This window comes from Perognathus longimembris, chromosome 12 (genome assembly GCF_023159225.1).
Source record: "Perognathus longimembris pacificus isolate PPM17 chromosome 12, ASM2315922v1, whole genome shotgun sequence".
NCBI lineage: Eukaryota > Metazoa > Chordata > Mammalia > Rodentia > Heteromyidae > Perognathus > Perognathus longimembris.
The window spans coordinates 2,690,501-2,705,327 of NC_063172.1; the positions used below are offsets into that span (position 1 = coordinate 2,690,501).

A 14,827-nucleotide genomic window follows, 5' to 3' on the forward strand; every position below is an offset into this window, starting at 1 on the left:
TCCTGCCCAGGCTGGCTTTGACCTGTAATCTTCAGATCTTAGCCTCCTGAGTAGCTAGGATTACAGGTGTGAGCTACTGGTGCCTGGCAGTACATCTACTTTTGTAAGCTACCATCTCTCTTGGCACTGTCCTCTGGGATGAGGAAAGTCACTCAGCATTTTTGTCCTCGTCTGCTTCCCCTTTGACAATAACACTAACTTTTGGAATTCTCAGTCTTCTTTTTTAAAGAACAGTGACTCATTCTGAATCACCCAGAAGTCACTGGCGAACATGACTGGAATCTTAATGCTGTAATATTTCCTTTCTTCTCTGAAGTTCCTAGATGCCTGAGGTTTTCCACATGTATGATTTTTAAGAAGGCCATAGGCTGAATCTTGGTGTGGTTTTTATTTTTCCCTGAGCTTTGAGTGTTTCCCCTAGACTTCTGCCCTCTGGACAGCCAGGAAAGGCTAATTTCCAGTTTATTCAGCCTTTTCTCATTGTGAGGGGTGGGAGCAATTCTTTTGTCCATTCTCATCATCTTGGAGCTGAAATTACAGGTTTATATTTTACATATTAATTCAGACCTACAATTATTTTTGGATTCTATTGGCCATTTGTTATATACTGCTTTTGTTTTGTGTCCAGTGGGGTTTCTGCTTTTGTTCGGAAGGAAAAAGGCTAATGATGCCCTGGACAGCCTGCCCATTGTTATATTTAGCCTGTGCCACCTACTCGCCTTCTGACTCACAGTCATTTCATAGCACGGCGGCTTAGCTGTTGGAAAGGTCAGCCTGCCCCTGCCCCTGCCCCCCCCCCCCCCGAGCATATCTCTCTAGATAGATGGCTTCACAACACCCCAAGCCTAATTCTTGGCCCAGATGTCTGTCTAACAGCCTGTGAAATATACTCATCTCTAGGCCCCGTTGGCCCAGTAGTTGGGAGAGTTGACTCATTCTTTGATTTAAATTCAGGTTGGAAGGTAACTTTCTAAGCCACCCGGGATGGAAGAGGGATCCGGGTGTTTGTCGTTCACCAGCAACAGGTGATCCTAGGGCAGACAACCTGAGCCGAGTTCGTCTGCATCATTGAGCTCACTGTTGTCATTTCACCTTCTCAGCCTAGCTGGTGATGACTCACTATGCAGATGAGGCAGGCATCCAGTAGGGAAGACTTAGGAGGGACTTTAAGAGATGACATTTACCAGGTCAGTGCAGGTTGGTTGACTGTTGGCTCATGATGTGGATTGTACCAATCCTTGCCAGCTGTGTTTTCTAAGCAGATCCACTCTGTCTCTGGTTCAGGTCCTTGACATGTCTTCTATCATTTTGGTCACCTTTTGATTGGTCTCCCAGATATTAATTTTACTCCCTTTTCACTGTATTCCTCATCTTCTCCACAATCCTGTTTCTGAAGCCTCCATCATGTCTCTCTCTTACCAATTCCACTGCTCACCTCTGTCCTCAGGATGAAGAGCATGCGATTCATCCAGTCTTGAGCTCTCACCCATTTGGTCTTTTCTCTGATTTGCCATGCCCTCCAGTTTGTTGCCTGCAAGTATGGGGTTCCCCAGCCTTCCTTCACACTGGGATCACCTGGGATGATTAATACGCCGGCCTGGCACCCACCCCTAAACACTGTGATTTAGTTAGGCTTCGGGTCATTGTAGGCACTCTGTATGATTACAGTGTACAGTTTGGGAACATTAGCGTAGGTTGCCTTCCTTCTTCTTGGTCCAAACAAATCTTCCTCATCCTGTTAGTTGTAGGCCAGATGCTCAGCTCAGATGCTGGTGTTTCCAGGCCAATGGAGGGGCTTTTCATTCCTGATTCTCTGGGGCAAGGAGCTTTGGAATTACGGTCACTAGCTGACTGTTCTGGAGTCTTGGATGTTCTTTTTTTTTTTTTTTTGGCCAGTCCTAGGCCGTGAACTCAGGGCCTGAGCACTGTCCCTGGCTTCTTTTTTGCTCAAGGCTAGCACTCTGCCACTTGAGCCACAGTGCCACTTCTGGCCATTTTCTGTATATGTGGTGCTGAGGAATCGAACCCAGGGCCTCATGTATACTAGGCAAGCACTCTTGCCACTAGGCCATATTCCCAGCCCCTCTTGGATGTTCTTTGCCCTTTCATCTTCCACTTCATAATCAGTTGGTAACGTTTCTCAAAGAATTTTGTCAATACTGATTGGGATTGCATCAAATTCTTAGGTCAATTTTGGAGAAAAGTTATTTTCTTGTGATACTTAGTCTTCCTATCTATGAGTATTGTATATCTCTATTTTCTTTAACATTTCTCAACAACACCTATTTTTCCCTCCATAAAGGTCTTATAGAATTTTATCATTCATTTTTCTAGATAGCCTATTTTTTTAAGTTTTTATTATAAAACTGATGTACAGAGAGGTTACAGTTTCATACGTTAGGCATTGGATACATTTCTTGTACTGTTTGTTACCTTGTCCCTCATACCCCCCTCCCCCTCCCCCTTTCCCCCCCTGAGGTGTTCAGTTCACTTACACCAAACAGTTTTGCAAGTATTGCTTTTGCTGTTGTTTCTCTTATTTTACCCTTTGTCTCTCAATTTTGGTATTCCCTTTGAATTTCCTAATTCTAATACCAGTACACACTGTTTCCCATACACTCAGATAAGATTACAGAGATAGTGTAGATACAATCACAAGAAGGTGATACACGAACATCATCAATAGTAGAAACTACAGATACACCTGGGATGTTGAAAGTAGTTACAACTGTGATATAACAATCATTTCCATAAAATGGAGTTCATTTCACTTAGCATCATCTTATGTGATCATAAGGGTATAACTATTGGGCTCTTGTGATCCTCTGCTGTGACTTGCCTAAACCTGTGCTAATTATTCCCAATAAGGGAGACCATAGAGTCCATGTTTCTTTGGGTCTGGCTCACTTCACTTAGTATAATTTTTTCCAAGTCCTTCCATTTCCTTACAAATGGGGCAATGTCATTCTTTCTGATAGAGGCATAAAATTCCATTGTGTATATGTACCACATTTTCCTGATCCATTCGTCTACGGAGGGGCATCTGGGTTGGTTCCAGATTCTCCCTATGACAAATTTAGATAGCCTATTTTTATTTTATTGTATGTGATATATGAAGTCTTTGTACATAAGTCTAACTTATGTATAATAATGAGCACAAATGTTTACTACAGTTTGCTAAATTTTATTTGTATGATCATATTGACCTGGGTAGCCTCCACCCAGATCTCAACATGAGTAATTTCCATCACTCTCCAGTTCCTCAATACCTCCCTAAGAGATAACCATTATTCTGACTTCTGCCCTCATTGATGCTAATTACAGTATGCATTCTTGTGTCTTTTTCCATCCTTTCTTCCCCATTGTTTTAAAGTTACACAACTTTGTTGTACATTTTTGGGATTCAGGAGTCCAAAATCAGCATACTTATCCTCTTTTCCTCTCTCCACCCTGTAACAGTATATCTGAGGCGTGTATGTATTATTGTTTGTTACATTTTTCTCTTTTTTATTGCTCTGTGTTATCCTGCTGAATGAGAAGGCTGAAGTTTTTCCATTCTACTTCAGTTGAAAGTTTGGGTTATTTTTAGCATTTGACTATTCAGAAGGGAGCCGCTGTAAATGTTTGTGTTCAGTGGACACAAACACTTTTACTTGCTTTAGTAGATCTATAGCCAAGTAGATTTTCTTTTCTTTTTTTCACAATACCAACCATTGTATATTCATTCATGCCAGAAGCAAAGAGATGAATATATATGTGTATATATATATATATATATATATATATATATATATATAAACAATTCATAGTTCTCATTAGCAGTAATGACCACTGATGCCCAAAACTCTGAAATCTTTTCCTTTTACACTTTCAGGAAAATAGCGACATGATTCTCCTTTTCTTTTTTCTTTTTTAATCTTTTTTCTTTATTGTCAAAGTGTAGTACACAGGGGTTACATATGTAAGGTAGTGAGAAGTGACTATCTCCCTCCCCTTTCTTCCCATCTCCCTCTTCTCTTTCCTTTACTCCTCCTTCTCCACCTTCCCCTCTCCTTCCTGTTTCTCCTTTTTCCCTTGTCTTTCCCTTTTCACTCTGGATGTTTTTTTATATGTGTAATATTGTGTGATACATATTAGATACTCACAAGTATTCATTGAGTAGAGCTGACATTATAGAATATTTAGAGTTGTGTTATATAGTTTTAAGTTAAATAGTTATTAATCTGTTCTACTCATATAACAGCGTGGAATACAATTTCATTTTTTCTAGATTTTTTTCAGAAGACATGTATAATTTAGCAAAGTAAGCAGTTATAGTTCCTATTTTTATCTTTTCCCCTCCCTTCCCTTTCCCTCCCTTCTTCTGTGTGCCTTACCATGGAACTTCCTGCCTAGCCTCCTCATAATTGCTATTGCAATTTCTCTGTATATCAGCAATACCTGCCAGCTTACCATGTTCTAGCTTCTCATATCTCCTTGTCTTGTCAGCTTTAAAGGTGTAACTGTCTGGTCCCTGCATAGTGGTAGTGGTATCTAGGTAACAAATGATGCTGTCTACCTTTCACATGCTTATTTACGATCTTCATTCTTTCATGAGATGCTTGATAAATTATTTTCCTCCTATTAATTGGACTGTCTACTTTCTTCTGGTTGATTTGTAGGAGCATATTTTGGGGTATGAATCAATCATCAGTTTTGCATTTTGTAAATCTCTTCTTATAGTTTGGCTAGGAGTTTTAGCCTCTTAATGTCTTCTCATGAACAGAATTTCTTTATATTATTATCATTCTTTTTTTTTTGTTAAGTGCCATTTTTTGTATAGAAAGTATTGACCTATATGAAGATCATACAAACATTATTTTATATTTTCTTCTATAAGCTGTTTTTGTTTTTTACATGTGGGCTTTCAAGTCATCTTGAATTAATTTTTGCATGCATTGTTGTATGGTCCTCATAAGTATTGTTTGACTAGCAGCTGGTACTGTAGACTATTTGGATTTGTATCATATAGTTTTAAGTTAAATAATTATTAATTTGCTCTAATCGTGTAACAAAATGTAACACATTTCCTCTTTTTCTCCAGATTTTTCAAAAGAAGCAGCAAAAGTTCTTTTTCTTTTCTTTCCTCACAAATATCTGCCTTGGTCAAGCCTACCCGCTCCTCCCTGCTCCCCTTCCTGTCCCCTCTCCCCCCTTCCAAGATTGTGTGAGCAGAAAAACAAGGCACAATCTCTTCCCTCTGCCCGGGGTCCAGTACAGCCATCCGTTGGTGCTCTTTGCACTGTGGCTGACCTACTTAGTACTGTTGAGAGTTAGCAGCTGGCCACATGTTCCTATAAGCACTTGAGGTATGTGTGGAGCGAAAGGATTGATTACAGATTTTATTTAATTTTAATTACTTTAAATTTAAATAAGTGTCTCTAGTGGTTGTTATATTAGACAGCACAAGTCTAGTGGGAGAAAAAAGCAATTTCTTAAATAAATGAATTATGACTTCACTAAATGCTAGCTTCAAACATCATGCCACCTAATTTAAAGGGTAAGGGAAGAAATTTCCTTAGAAGTCAGGTGACTAAGGTAAGATTTAGAGAGTGAGCAGACTTAAGTGAAAGAAGGTAGGATAGGAAAATTCATGCATATGCTAAAGCACTGTAGCAAAAAGAATGAACCAAATTCTAGGAACAGGAACATTTTTTGAAAAGTGTGTGTGTGTGTGTGTGTATGTGTGTGTGTGTGTGTGTGTGTGTGTGTGTGTGTATGTATGTATAAGAAAGAGAGAGAGAGAGAGTGGGGGGGCGTGTCAAAATTATTAAACTATTAGTTCTTAAGGGACTTGGGCCATAGATACTGAACACTGATTTGTGGGGAAGAAAGATTTGCACCATGATGGGGTGATCCTTTTCCTTTGATAGTTTTTGAAATCAAGGCTCCACCTGGAATATCATCTTTGAGCCTTGGCTGACTGCTTAATGAGGAAATACTGATTTGGTCTGTCTTTTAGGACTGTGCAGTGTTATAGGACTGCTGTGTACATATGCAGAATGTTGAGCTTGTTCTTTGAATCTCTTGTTCTAGAGGATGAGCACACATCATTCTCTGATTATCTGACCTGGAACTCCCCCCTCCCCTCGGTCATCTTAGGACAAAGCTGTTCTGCTTCCATCTCAGACTGATAGTCATTGGGGGTTGTGTCCCTGATTTTCATCCTAAACTAACATATGCTAATTGAACTATTTCTTTGAAGAATCGGTGTTCATTTATTTGTTTCTCTTCCAGTAGGAACGGAGTAGTGCATGTAACCAAGATATAAAAGTCATCAAAGCCAAAGTGGAAACAGACAAGGGGCACAGGGGTGGGCAGAGCCAGTCTTCCTCTTAGCAAATTGCCCTGGACACTTGTGGGATTTGAACCCAGGCCCTCATGTTCTTTTTTTCTTTTTTTTTTTTTTTTTCCAGTCCTGGGCCTTGGACTCAGGGCCTGAGCACTGTCCCTGGCTTCTTCCCGCTCAAGGCTACCACTCTGCCACTTGAGCCACAGCGCCGCTTCTGGCTGATTTCTGTATCGTGGTGCTGGGGAATCGATCCTAGGGCCTCGTGTATCCGAGGCAGGCACTCTTGCCGCTAGGCTATATCCCCAGCCCCTCATGTTCTTAATCCTTAGGGATGTCATGCAGTGACCGCTCTGTCCTGCCAGCCTCCACCTGACATGGCCTGGCTAGGTGAGGTGGCTGATGGGTGGCACTGCAGCTGCTTAGAGGAGGAGGGAAGGACGGGAGCAAGTTATTCTGCTTTGAGTGGGTGCCTGGGGGTACGTTCCTCTTCTCTCCAGTTGTCCCCTGAGATCTTGGACAAAGTTTGCCTAATTTTGCTCAGCTGGGAAGTGCCTTCTTAGTGATTCATTAGCAGTTTTTAAAAAAAACAATCCTTGTAGTGGAAGGCTATAGAGAACCCACTTTTCTTTCTTTTCATTAGAAAGCTGGTCACTTTCTTATCTATTTGTGTTCATTCATTCCTCTCCTTTTCAGTGGGTGCTTCTCAGTACATTACAGGCCCATGTTGCTGTATGACACAGCTTTGGGAGGCAGAGGCCAGAGAGGCGGAGGTTCTGATGTTTAGGCAGGGGAAGAAGAAACGCCAGAGCCACAGGAGAGCACCTAGGCCTTTAGCCAAGTGGATGTGCTTGCTCGCGCCGAGGGCAGATCTTCCCTACTCCATCTATGGATGTGCACCCCCCCCCCCCCGGGGAGGAACCTCGCAGGAGCACCCAGAAGCCATCTATGCCTTACAATTCTCTAGGTTGTTCTTAGTGTGTCAGATCAGTGCTTACAAGGCACCTGTTTTTACTGTGTTTGCTTCTACTTTCCACAGCACATTTCTGCTTTCAGCTCTCTTTTTTTTTGTGGTTGTCATTATGATTATGATATTCAAGCTGAATTCAAGAGTATTATTTCAGTACATAAAATTATACCTGTGAATTGTCCACAGAGATGCTCTTAATAGAAAATTGAACACTGTAAGTGGTAGCTGTTAAATTCCCTTTACAAGCTTACTTTTTATTCCTGAAGTCTGCTAGAATCATGCCATTCTCATATACAATCTGTCCTGAAGAATTTGCTGAATTCTTTGGTTCTTCTATACTAGGCTGATTTAATCGGTTTTTAACTTTTTTGGTCCTGTGTTCAAGTTGTTGGGCCAATCTGTTCTCCATTCTATTTGTGATAGCCTGTGTTGGCAGAAAAATTAGTGGAATACTTGAATGTAGTTTTATTCCCTGCACCGTGGCTGGAGAGGGTTCCTCCGCAGGGTTCTTAGTGAGTTGTTTTCCTGCTCAGCCAGTGTTTCCCATTTGGTTTCTTACTCTGTCCCCTCTCCAACTTTGTTCATATTCAGGCTGGTGGCTGATCTTTTATTCTTTTTTATTCTTTTTAATTTTAATTTTATCTTTTGTGCTGGTCTTGGGGCTTGAACTCAGAGCCCGGGTGTTGTCCTTGAGATTTTTTTGCTCACGGCTAGTACTCTACACTTGAGCCACAGTTCCAGTTCTACCTATTTTGGTAGTTAATTGGAGATAATGGTCTCACAGCCTTTCCTGCCTTGGACTGGCTTCAAACTACAGTCCTCAGATCTCAGCCTCCTGAGTAGTTGGATTATAGCTGTGAGTCACCAGTGCCTGGCTTCCAAAGGCATTTTTAATGGCATTTATGGAGTCCCCCGAGTTGCTTCTTTATACTAACCTCTGCCTTTGTGTAGAATAATGATATGGATTAGGATGAATCTCAGGATGGGGGTGGTGGTGCTGGAACTCAGGAAGGAAGAACTGCTTTTAATTACTGCACTTCAGGGTGTATTACAGAAGATTAAAATGGTAAAGATCTGAACTAGAGATCTGTGAATATTAGTATGTGCATAGATGGTCATCAAAAAAATAGAAGAACATGGGCAGGACAGGGAGTGGCAAAGAGTATATGTTGGCAGAAAAATTGTGTAAATAGAGACTGGGACTGGCTTGATTCAGAGCTGACCTCTAGTATCTGTAAGAACTGTTCATCTCTGGTCAAATCTTCACTTGATATGCTGTTCTTTGGGATCCCAACCAGAACTTCAAGACTGTCCATCTTTTAGCTTTCATTCTCCATTAACAAAGGTTTTTGTTTTCCCATGCCTAGTCCCTTGAATATATCAAGAGTTTTCTTTGCTCAGCCTCAGCCTCTTTGTTGACTCTCCTGGAATCTGGAGATAGCAGTTAGAGAAATTATATGCCAGGCTCAGTATTTTTCCTTGTGTATGGACAACCTGTAGTTCTCTGCTGCCTTGTTAGTGTTGTAATGCTTGAGCAGAATTTGAGATGTCTTTGTCCATGTTTTCTAGTGGCTCTCTGTGGCTGAAGTAGTTTGCTTTGTTTTGTTTTTTGCCAGTCCTGGGGCTTGAACTCAGGGCATGAGCACTGTCTCTGGCTTCTTTATGCTCAATGCTGTTTGTACCTTTTCTTTGAAAGTACCAAATGAATTTCCCATGTACATTTAATAGCCTTCATACATAACTTCTGTAGGCATTTCTAAAGCAAACAGATCAATTTGGTTTGCTTTTTCTCATAGATGCTGAATAGTTATTTCGTACATGCTATTTTGCGTATAAGGTGAATAATTTTTAAAATATATTCCAAGTGTATTTGAAGTGTATTTGAACATATGCTTGGTTAATTACAAGTTTCTGCAAAAATGTTTCAGGCATAAGGCCTTGCTTGGGTCTAAGTGATTGGTAATTTAGAAATGATCTGTTTTACATCAACTAAAAATAAAAGCTCTTCATCTTATCCCAAGAAAATTTATTAATAAGTTACTTAGATGTGTTTGTTTGAGATGTTAGGCACTTGTATTTTCTTTCTCCACACCTGTGCTATAGGGAAAAGGAGGATTGGAATTGAAGGTGCCACTGCTGAGTTTCAGATCTACCTCCCCACCTCTACACCTCATCCCCACCCCCCATCATCCATCTGTCCATCCTTCTACCACCCATCCTCCTGTATGTCCATTCATCCTGCCACCCCAAATTCCCTCTGTTAACCTGCTCACTCATTTACCTACCCGCCAACCCCATCCATCTATCCATCTAGTTAATTAAATAGCCATTCGTACCTGTTATGATATCTTAGATCACTTGTTGCCAGTATGATGTTAGGCAGGTTACTTTTTGCTTGTTAAAGTGAAGACATTTGTATTAAAGAGTGCCATAAAGATAAAAGCGCTCTCTCTCTCTCTCTCTCTTTCTCTCTCTCTCTCTCTCTCTCCCTCCAGTCTTGTTTTCTATGATCTGATCTTTCATCTTAATATTAACTTTCAGCTCTTGTCCAGGTTCCTTCTGGGTGTTTGTTCTCCTGGCCTGGCTTGCACTAGAAGTCTGCCATACTTGACATATGTACTCATTTATCTGCTAGTTTGCTTCTGTCAGGGAACTTCAGCTGCTTGAAAGTAACATATTGGAGAAAATTGTTCTGGACAGTGATCCAGCTACAGTCAAATAATTCACAGATTCTGCCTGGGTCTTTTTTTTTTTTTGGTTATCTTGGAATAGAGTGGCTGGTGCCAGATCCCACCACGGTCTTAAAGACCCATGTACACTTTGGCCTTTCTTCTTCAGTGGCATAGTGGGATGGTTGTAGTATGAGTCACCATTTTGGCAGACTGCCCTTGCCTGTTTGTGCAGACAGAAGAAGATGGTCAGAGAGCAGTGCTGATGGTAGAGTGGCTGGGGTGTGTGTGACAGTGATTCAGACCATGAGAGCCAATACTGGATACCTCCAGAGAGCTTGAGCTGGAAAGGAGTCAAATGAGATAAAGGGAGGATTCAGAGGTGAGTCTTGAGTTCAAGAAATCAGCCAACAGATCACGTGGCAGCGATGTTCCTTGGAGTCTGGGTAGATCCACTGGTAAGGAGGAGTGGCCTGTTGAACTGGAATGGAAAGGTTGCCTTGAGACCAAGGTGGAGAGGTGAGATGGAGCCATTACACAAAGGGAGGGAGAGTCTTCCAGCCCAAGAGAGCAGCTTGTATGAAGGCCTGAGGGCTTCTGAGGTGGTATGGGCTGGGTTGTCCCAAACAAGCCATTGTTAATGTGAACAAATGTTATACCTGATGCTGACTGATGCTTTGGGAAAATCCACAGAATAGTGGGCAGAAGACACCATGTTGTAACACAGAGACACTCCAGTCCTTCTTCCATTATTATTTTTGGGAAAAAAAATCCCCTAAACCACAAAATTGTCATGTTAAAAAAGAAACGGAGCTGGGTACCAGTGGGTCATGCCTGCAATCCTAGCGACTCAGGAGGCTGAGATCTGAGGATCATAGTTGAAAACCATCCTGGGCAGGAAAGCCCATGAGACTCTTGTCTCCTATTAACTACCAGAAAACCAGAAGTGGCATTGTGGCTCAAGCAGTAGAGCACTAGCCTTGGGCTTAAGAGCTCAGGGACAGCGCACAGGCCCAGCCTCTAAGCCCCACAACTGACAAAAATAAAGAAGAAGAAAGAAATGGAAGCCCAGTTTCAGTGGCTCATATCTGTCATACTACTTACTCAGGAAGCTGAGACCTGCAGAGTCAAGGTTTGAAGCCAACCTAGGGAAGGAAAGTCTATAAGATTCTAGCTCAAACTAACCAGAAAAATGCTGGACTGATAGTGTGGCTCAAGTGAAAGAGCCATGACCAATGAATCAGCCATGACCAAGAAAGCCGAGTGAGAACATGAGGTCCTGATGTCAAGTCCCAGTTCTGGCATGTGTGCATGTGAACACACACACGCACGCACACACACACACACACACACACACACGCAATGACACAAAACAAAAAGATGTGAGTTTATGTCTTACCGAGGTTTTTTTTTTAAAAAATAATAATTACTTATTTATTGTCAAAGTGATGTACAGAGGGGTCACAGTTTCATACATTAGGCCATGGGTATATTTCTTGTACTATTTGTTACCTCCTTCCTCATTCCCCCCCACCCCCCCATGAGTTGTTCAGTTGGTTTACACCAAATGGTTTCACAAGTATTGCTTTTGGAGTAGTTTGTTTTTTTTATCCTTGTCCCTTTCACTTCCCTAGTTCTAATGCCAGTATATACAGCATCCAGGGTACTCAGATGAGATACAGTGATAGCGCGGGGACAACCACAGGAAGGGGATACAAGAGGATCATCAACAATAGAAGCTACGGTTTTACATGGCATGTTGAAAGTAATTACAACAGTGATATAACAGTTGTTTCCATAACATGGAGTTCATTTCACTGAGCATCATCTTTTGCATTCATAAGGGCATAGCTTTTAGGCTCTTGTGATCCTCTGCTGTGACTAGCCTAAACCTGTGCTAATTATTCCCTATGAGGGAGACCATAGAGTCCATGTTTCTTTGGGTCTGGCTCACTTCACTTAGTATAATTTTTTCCAAGTCCTTCCATTTCCTTACAAATGGGGCAATGTCTTTCTGATAGAGGCATAAAATTCCATTGTGTATATGTACCACATTTTCCTGATCCATTCATCTACTGAGGGGCATCTGGGTTGGTTCCATATTTTAGCCGTGACAAATTGTGCTGTGATGAACATTGTTGTGCTGGTGGCTTTAGTGTGTTCTTTGTAGTCTTTTGGGTAGATGCCCAAGAGTGGGGCTGCTGGGTCATAGGGGAGTTCTATGTTTAGCCTTCTGAGGAATCTCCATACCGCTTGCCAGAGTGGCTGAACCAGTTTACATTCCCACCAACAATGAAGTAGGGTTCCCTTTTGGCCACATCCCCTCCAACATTTTTTATTGTTAGTTTTCTTGATACAGGACATTCTTAGTGGGGTGAGGTAGAATTGCAATGCTGTTTTGATTTGCATTTCTTTTATTTACCGAGGTTTTCTGTCCTTACTTCCTAGATGGAATCAGTGTGAGTGGCTTTCCTTTGTCCAGTCCTTTCCGTCAGGTCATCCGGCCCAGAGTGGAGAGCAGACCTGCAAACCCCTCAGAGGGCAGCAAGGCAGGAGACCTCAGCCACCTAAAGGTGAGTCCCCTCTGCCAAGGGCCAGGCTGCACAGATGGCTCTTGGTTTTGAGGAAAAGGAAAGCCTTTCTAAGAAGGTTCGGAGCAATTTTCTGAGAAGTATGTAGTTGAAAGTGGGTTGGTTTTTTTTCTGTCTGATGGAATGTTCTGGAAAGCATTTGTGAGGAAGCTTGAGTGCCTTGTGTTTTCTTGTTTCCCTGTGCTGTGGGGACTTGGGGCTAGACACAAAGAGGTCAGTGATTAGATGATTTCTTGTTGTTTCTGACTTCTTTGAAAAAATGTATTTATTGCACAATTATTCTTGATGTATGTATCCTGTAATTCCCCCCCTAATCCTTTGGCAGCTCCTTGCAGCTCTTGGTTTGTAAGCACAGCAAGGTAACATTGGGATGCTTGCGGCCCATGGGCCACAGGAACGGAGTTGAGTGTGCCGGGGGGCACTGCAGGCCACCCATGCAGGCACCTACCTTCAAGGCCCGAGGGAGAGGGGGTCTTACATGGTCTCCATTAGCTGGCGCGTGCCTCAGACTTCTCAGGTGCATCAGAGCCTCCCTGCCACTTTGTCACTGGCCAGGTTTGTGGCTGCAGCTCAGCAGCAGTGTTGGCCTGCTCTGATTGTTTGCTCTGAGAACCGCTGTAGCTGTGACCACTCCTCAGTGTGGGTTTCCATCCTCTCCTCTGAGAAAGGCCAGCCCTTTCTGCAGGCAGCGGGCTGCTGATCTTCCTTTAAGCCCTGCCCAGATAGCACTTGGGTGTCTAGGAGTTTGGGGTAGTGAAGCAATGGGAACAGCCACAGGCTAGAATCCTACAATGTTGTCGTCCCCCTCCCCGCCCGCCCCCCCCGCCTGCCAGTTCTTACCAAGAAGTATGCTTTTATGGATCAATGCTTTTCAATGTGTTATGTCCCTTTGATGGGTATGAAGAGTCTTTATGTCATTGTTCAGGATGCCTTAGACCAGTTTCATCTTTGCTTTGGGGGCAGGTTTAGTCTACTTGTCCCTGACCATTCTACAGGTCCTGCCTTCCGACTGTTTCCGTTCTGCTGTTCTTTCAAAGCTGAGGTTGTAATAAAAAAATGCTTCATTGAAAAGATGTTCCTCTGAGCCGAGTATACCTCAACTTTATTTCTTAAATATTATTAGAGTAGTAGTTTATGGTATTATTGTAACTCGAGCTTTACCGTGTGTGTATGAGTGAGAGAGAGCGAGAGAGCAGATGCAATTTCACGTGCAGATGATCAACATTCTTGTGTCTGAGCACATAAACTCCTTATAAACGACCTCTGTTGCTTTGCATACAGTAGCTTGCTCAGCATGTGCTCTTAGTGCTGAGTTGCCTTTGTAAGTACAGGGATTAGTGATGGGTCCTCAGCAGCTGTGGGGGATCAGGCCGTGCAGTTGTTTGCACACTGCTATAACACAGCTATAGGGCCTGGCATTCATTTGAATTATCACATGATTCCAGAGGTTGGGGTGTGGACTCTTCCACGGGAAAGGAACATGGCTTGGGTCCCTTTATTTTACTCATTACCCTTAAATCCTGCTTTGCCCTTCTCCCCCTCCATTGCTTACTGTCAGAGCTTACTATCCTATCCCATGCTGCCGTGTCTCCCGCTTGCCCTGTCTTGTGCTATTCCTGCCAGAATGGACAACCCCACACTTCCCTTCACTGCAGCTGCTCTTCAGCTGTGCTTGTGGAATAGTCCTGAGTCTGTGCTGTGTGCAGTGATACAGGCCCTTTGTACCTTGCCCTGGGCCTGCTCAGTCTGTGGTCTCCTCAGTGTTCAGCATTCGTGTTCTACCCTCTGCCGTGTTACCCCTCCCACAGCAGGACCTGGACAGCAGGGTACCTTCACCCTGGTTTCTCCCAGGAAAACTGGAAACAAAAGAACTAAAGTTTGACCTGTGCTGTGGTTTACACGCTGAGTTTGCTCAGTTCTTGCAAGCATCCCAGGAGCTGAGCATGGGAGCTGTTTAGGAAGACCTGCCCAGGCGTGTGGAGAAGGGTATGACACCACATCCTTCCTGCCACCTCTCATCGGGGTTGGACTGTGCATGGGGCTATGAGGGACCTTTCACATAAACACAGGGCACCATCTGAGGCATGCAGGGAGGGGAGCAGGGAGTGCTATGGACAGGGGAGCAGTGTAGCCGGCTTCAGTGAGCACCTGATGAGCATGTTGATAGTCTCACACCTGTGGTCCTCCACAGCACACTATGGTGGTCAGGTGGGCCACTGGGCTGTCAGAGGCGTGGTGTGGTCTGTGCCAGGGATGTGGCTCATGGTGC

The 14,827-nt window shown here is 43.0% G+C and overlaps 1 protein-coding gene across 2 annotated transcripts in view; it reads left to right on the forward strand.

Moving 5' to 3' along the window:
• Positions 1–14,827, forward strand: part of Trappc9 (trafficking protein particle complex subunit 9) — a 407,886-nt gene that overhangs the window by 120,332 nt on the left and 272,727 nt on the right. For both annotated transcript variants that reach the window (XM_048358924.1, XM_048358925.1), the window contains one exon: positions 12,416–12,540. In XM_048358924.1, coding sequence (XP_048214881.1) covers positions 12,416–12,540 — 125 coding nt within the window. The remainder of the gene's footprint in view (positions 1–12,415; positions 12,541–14,827) is intronic.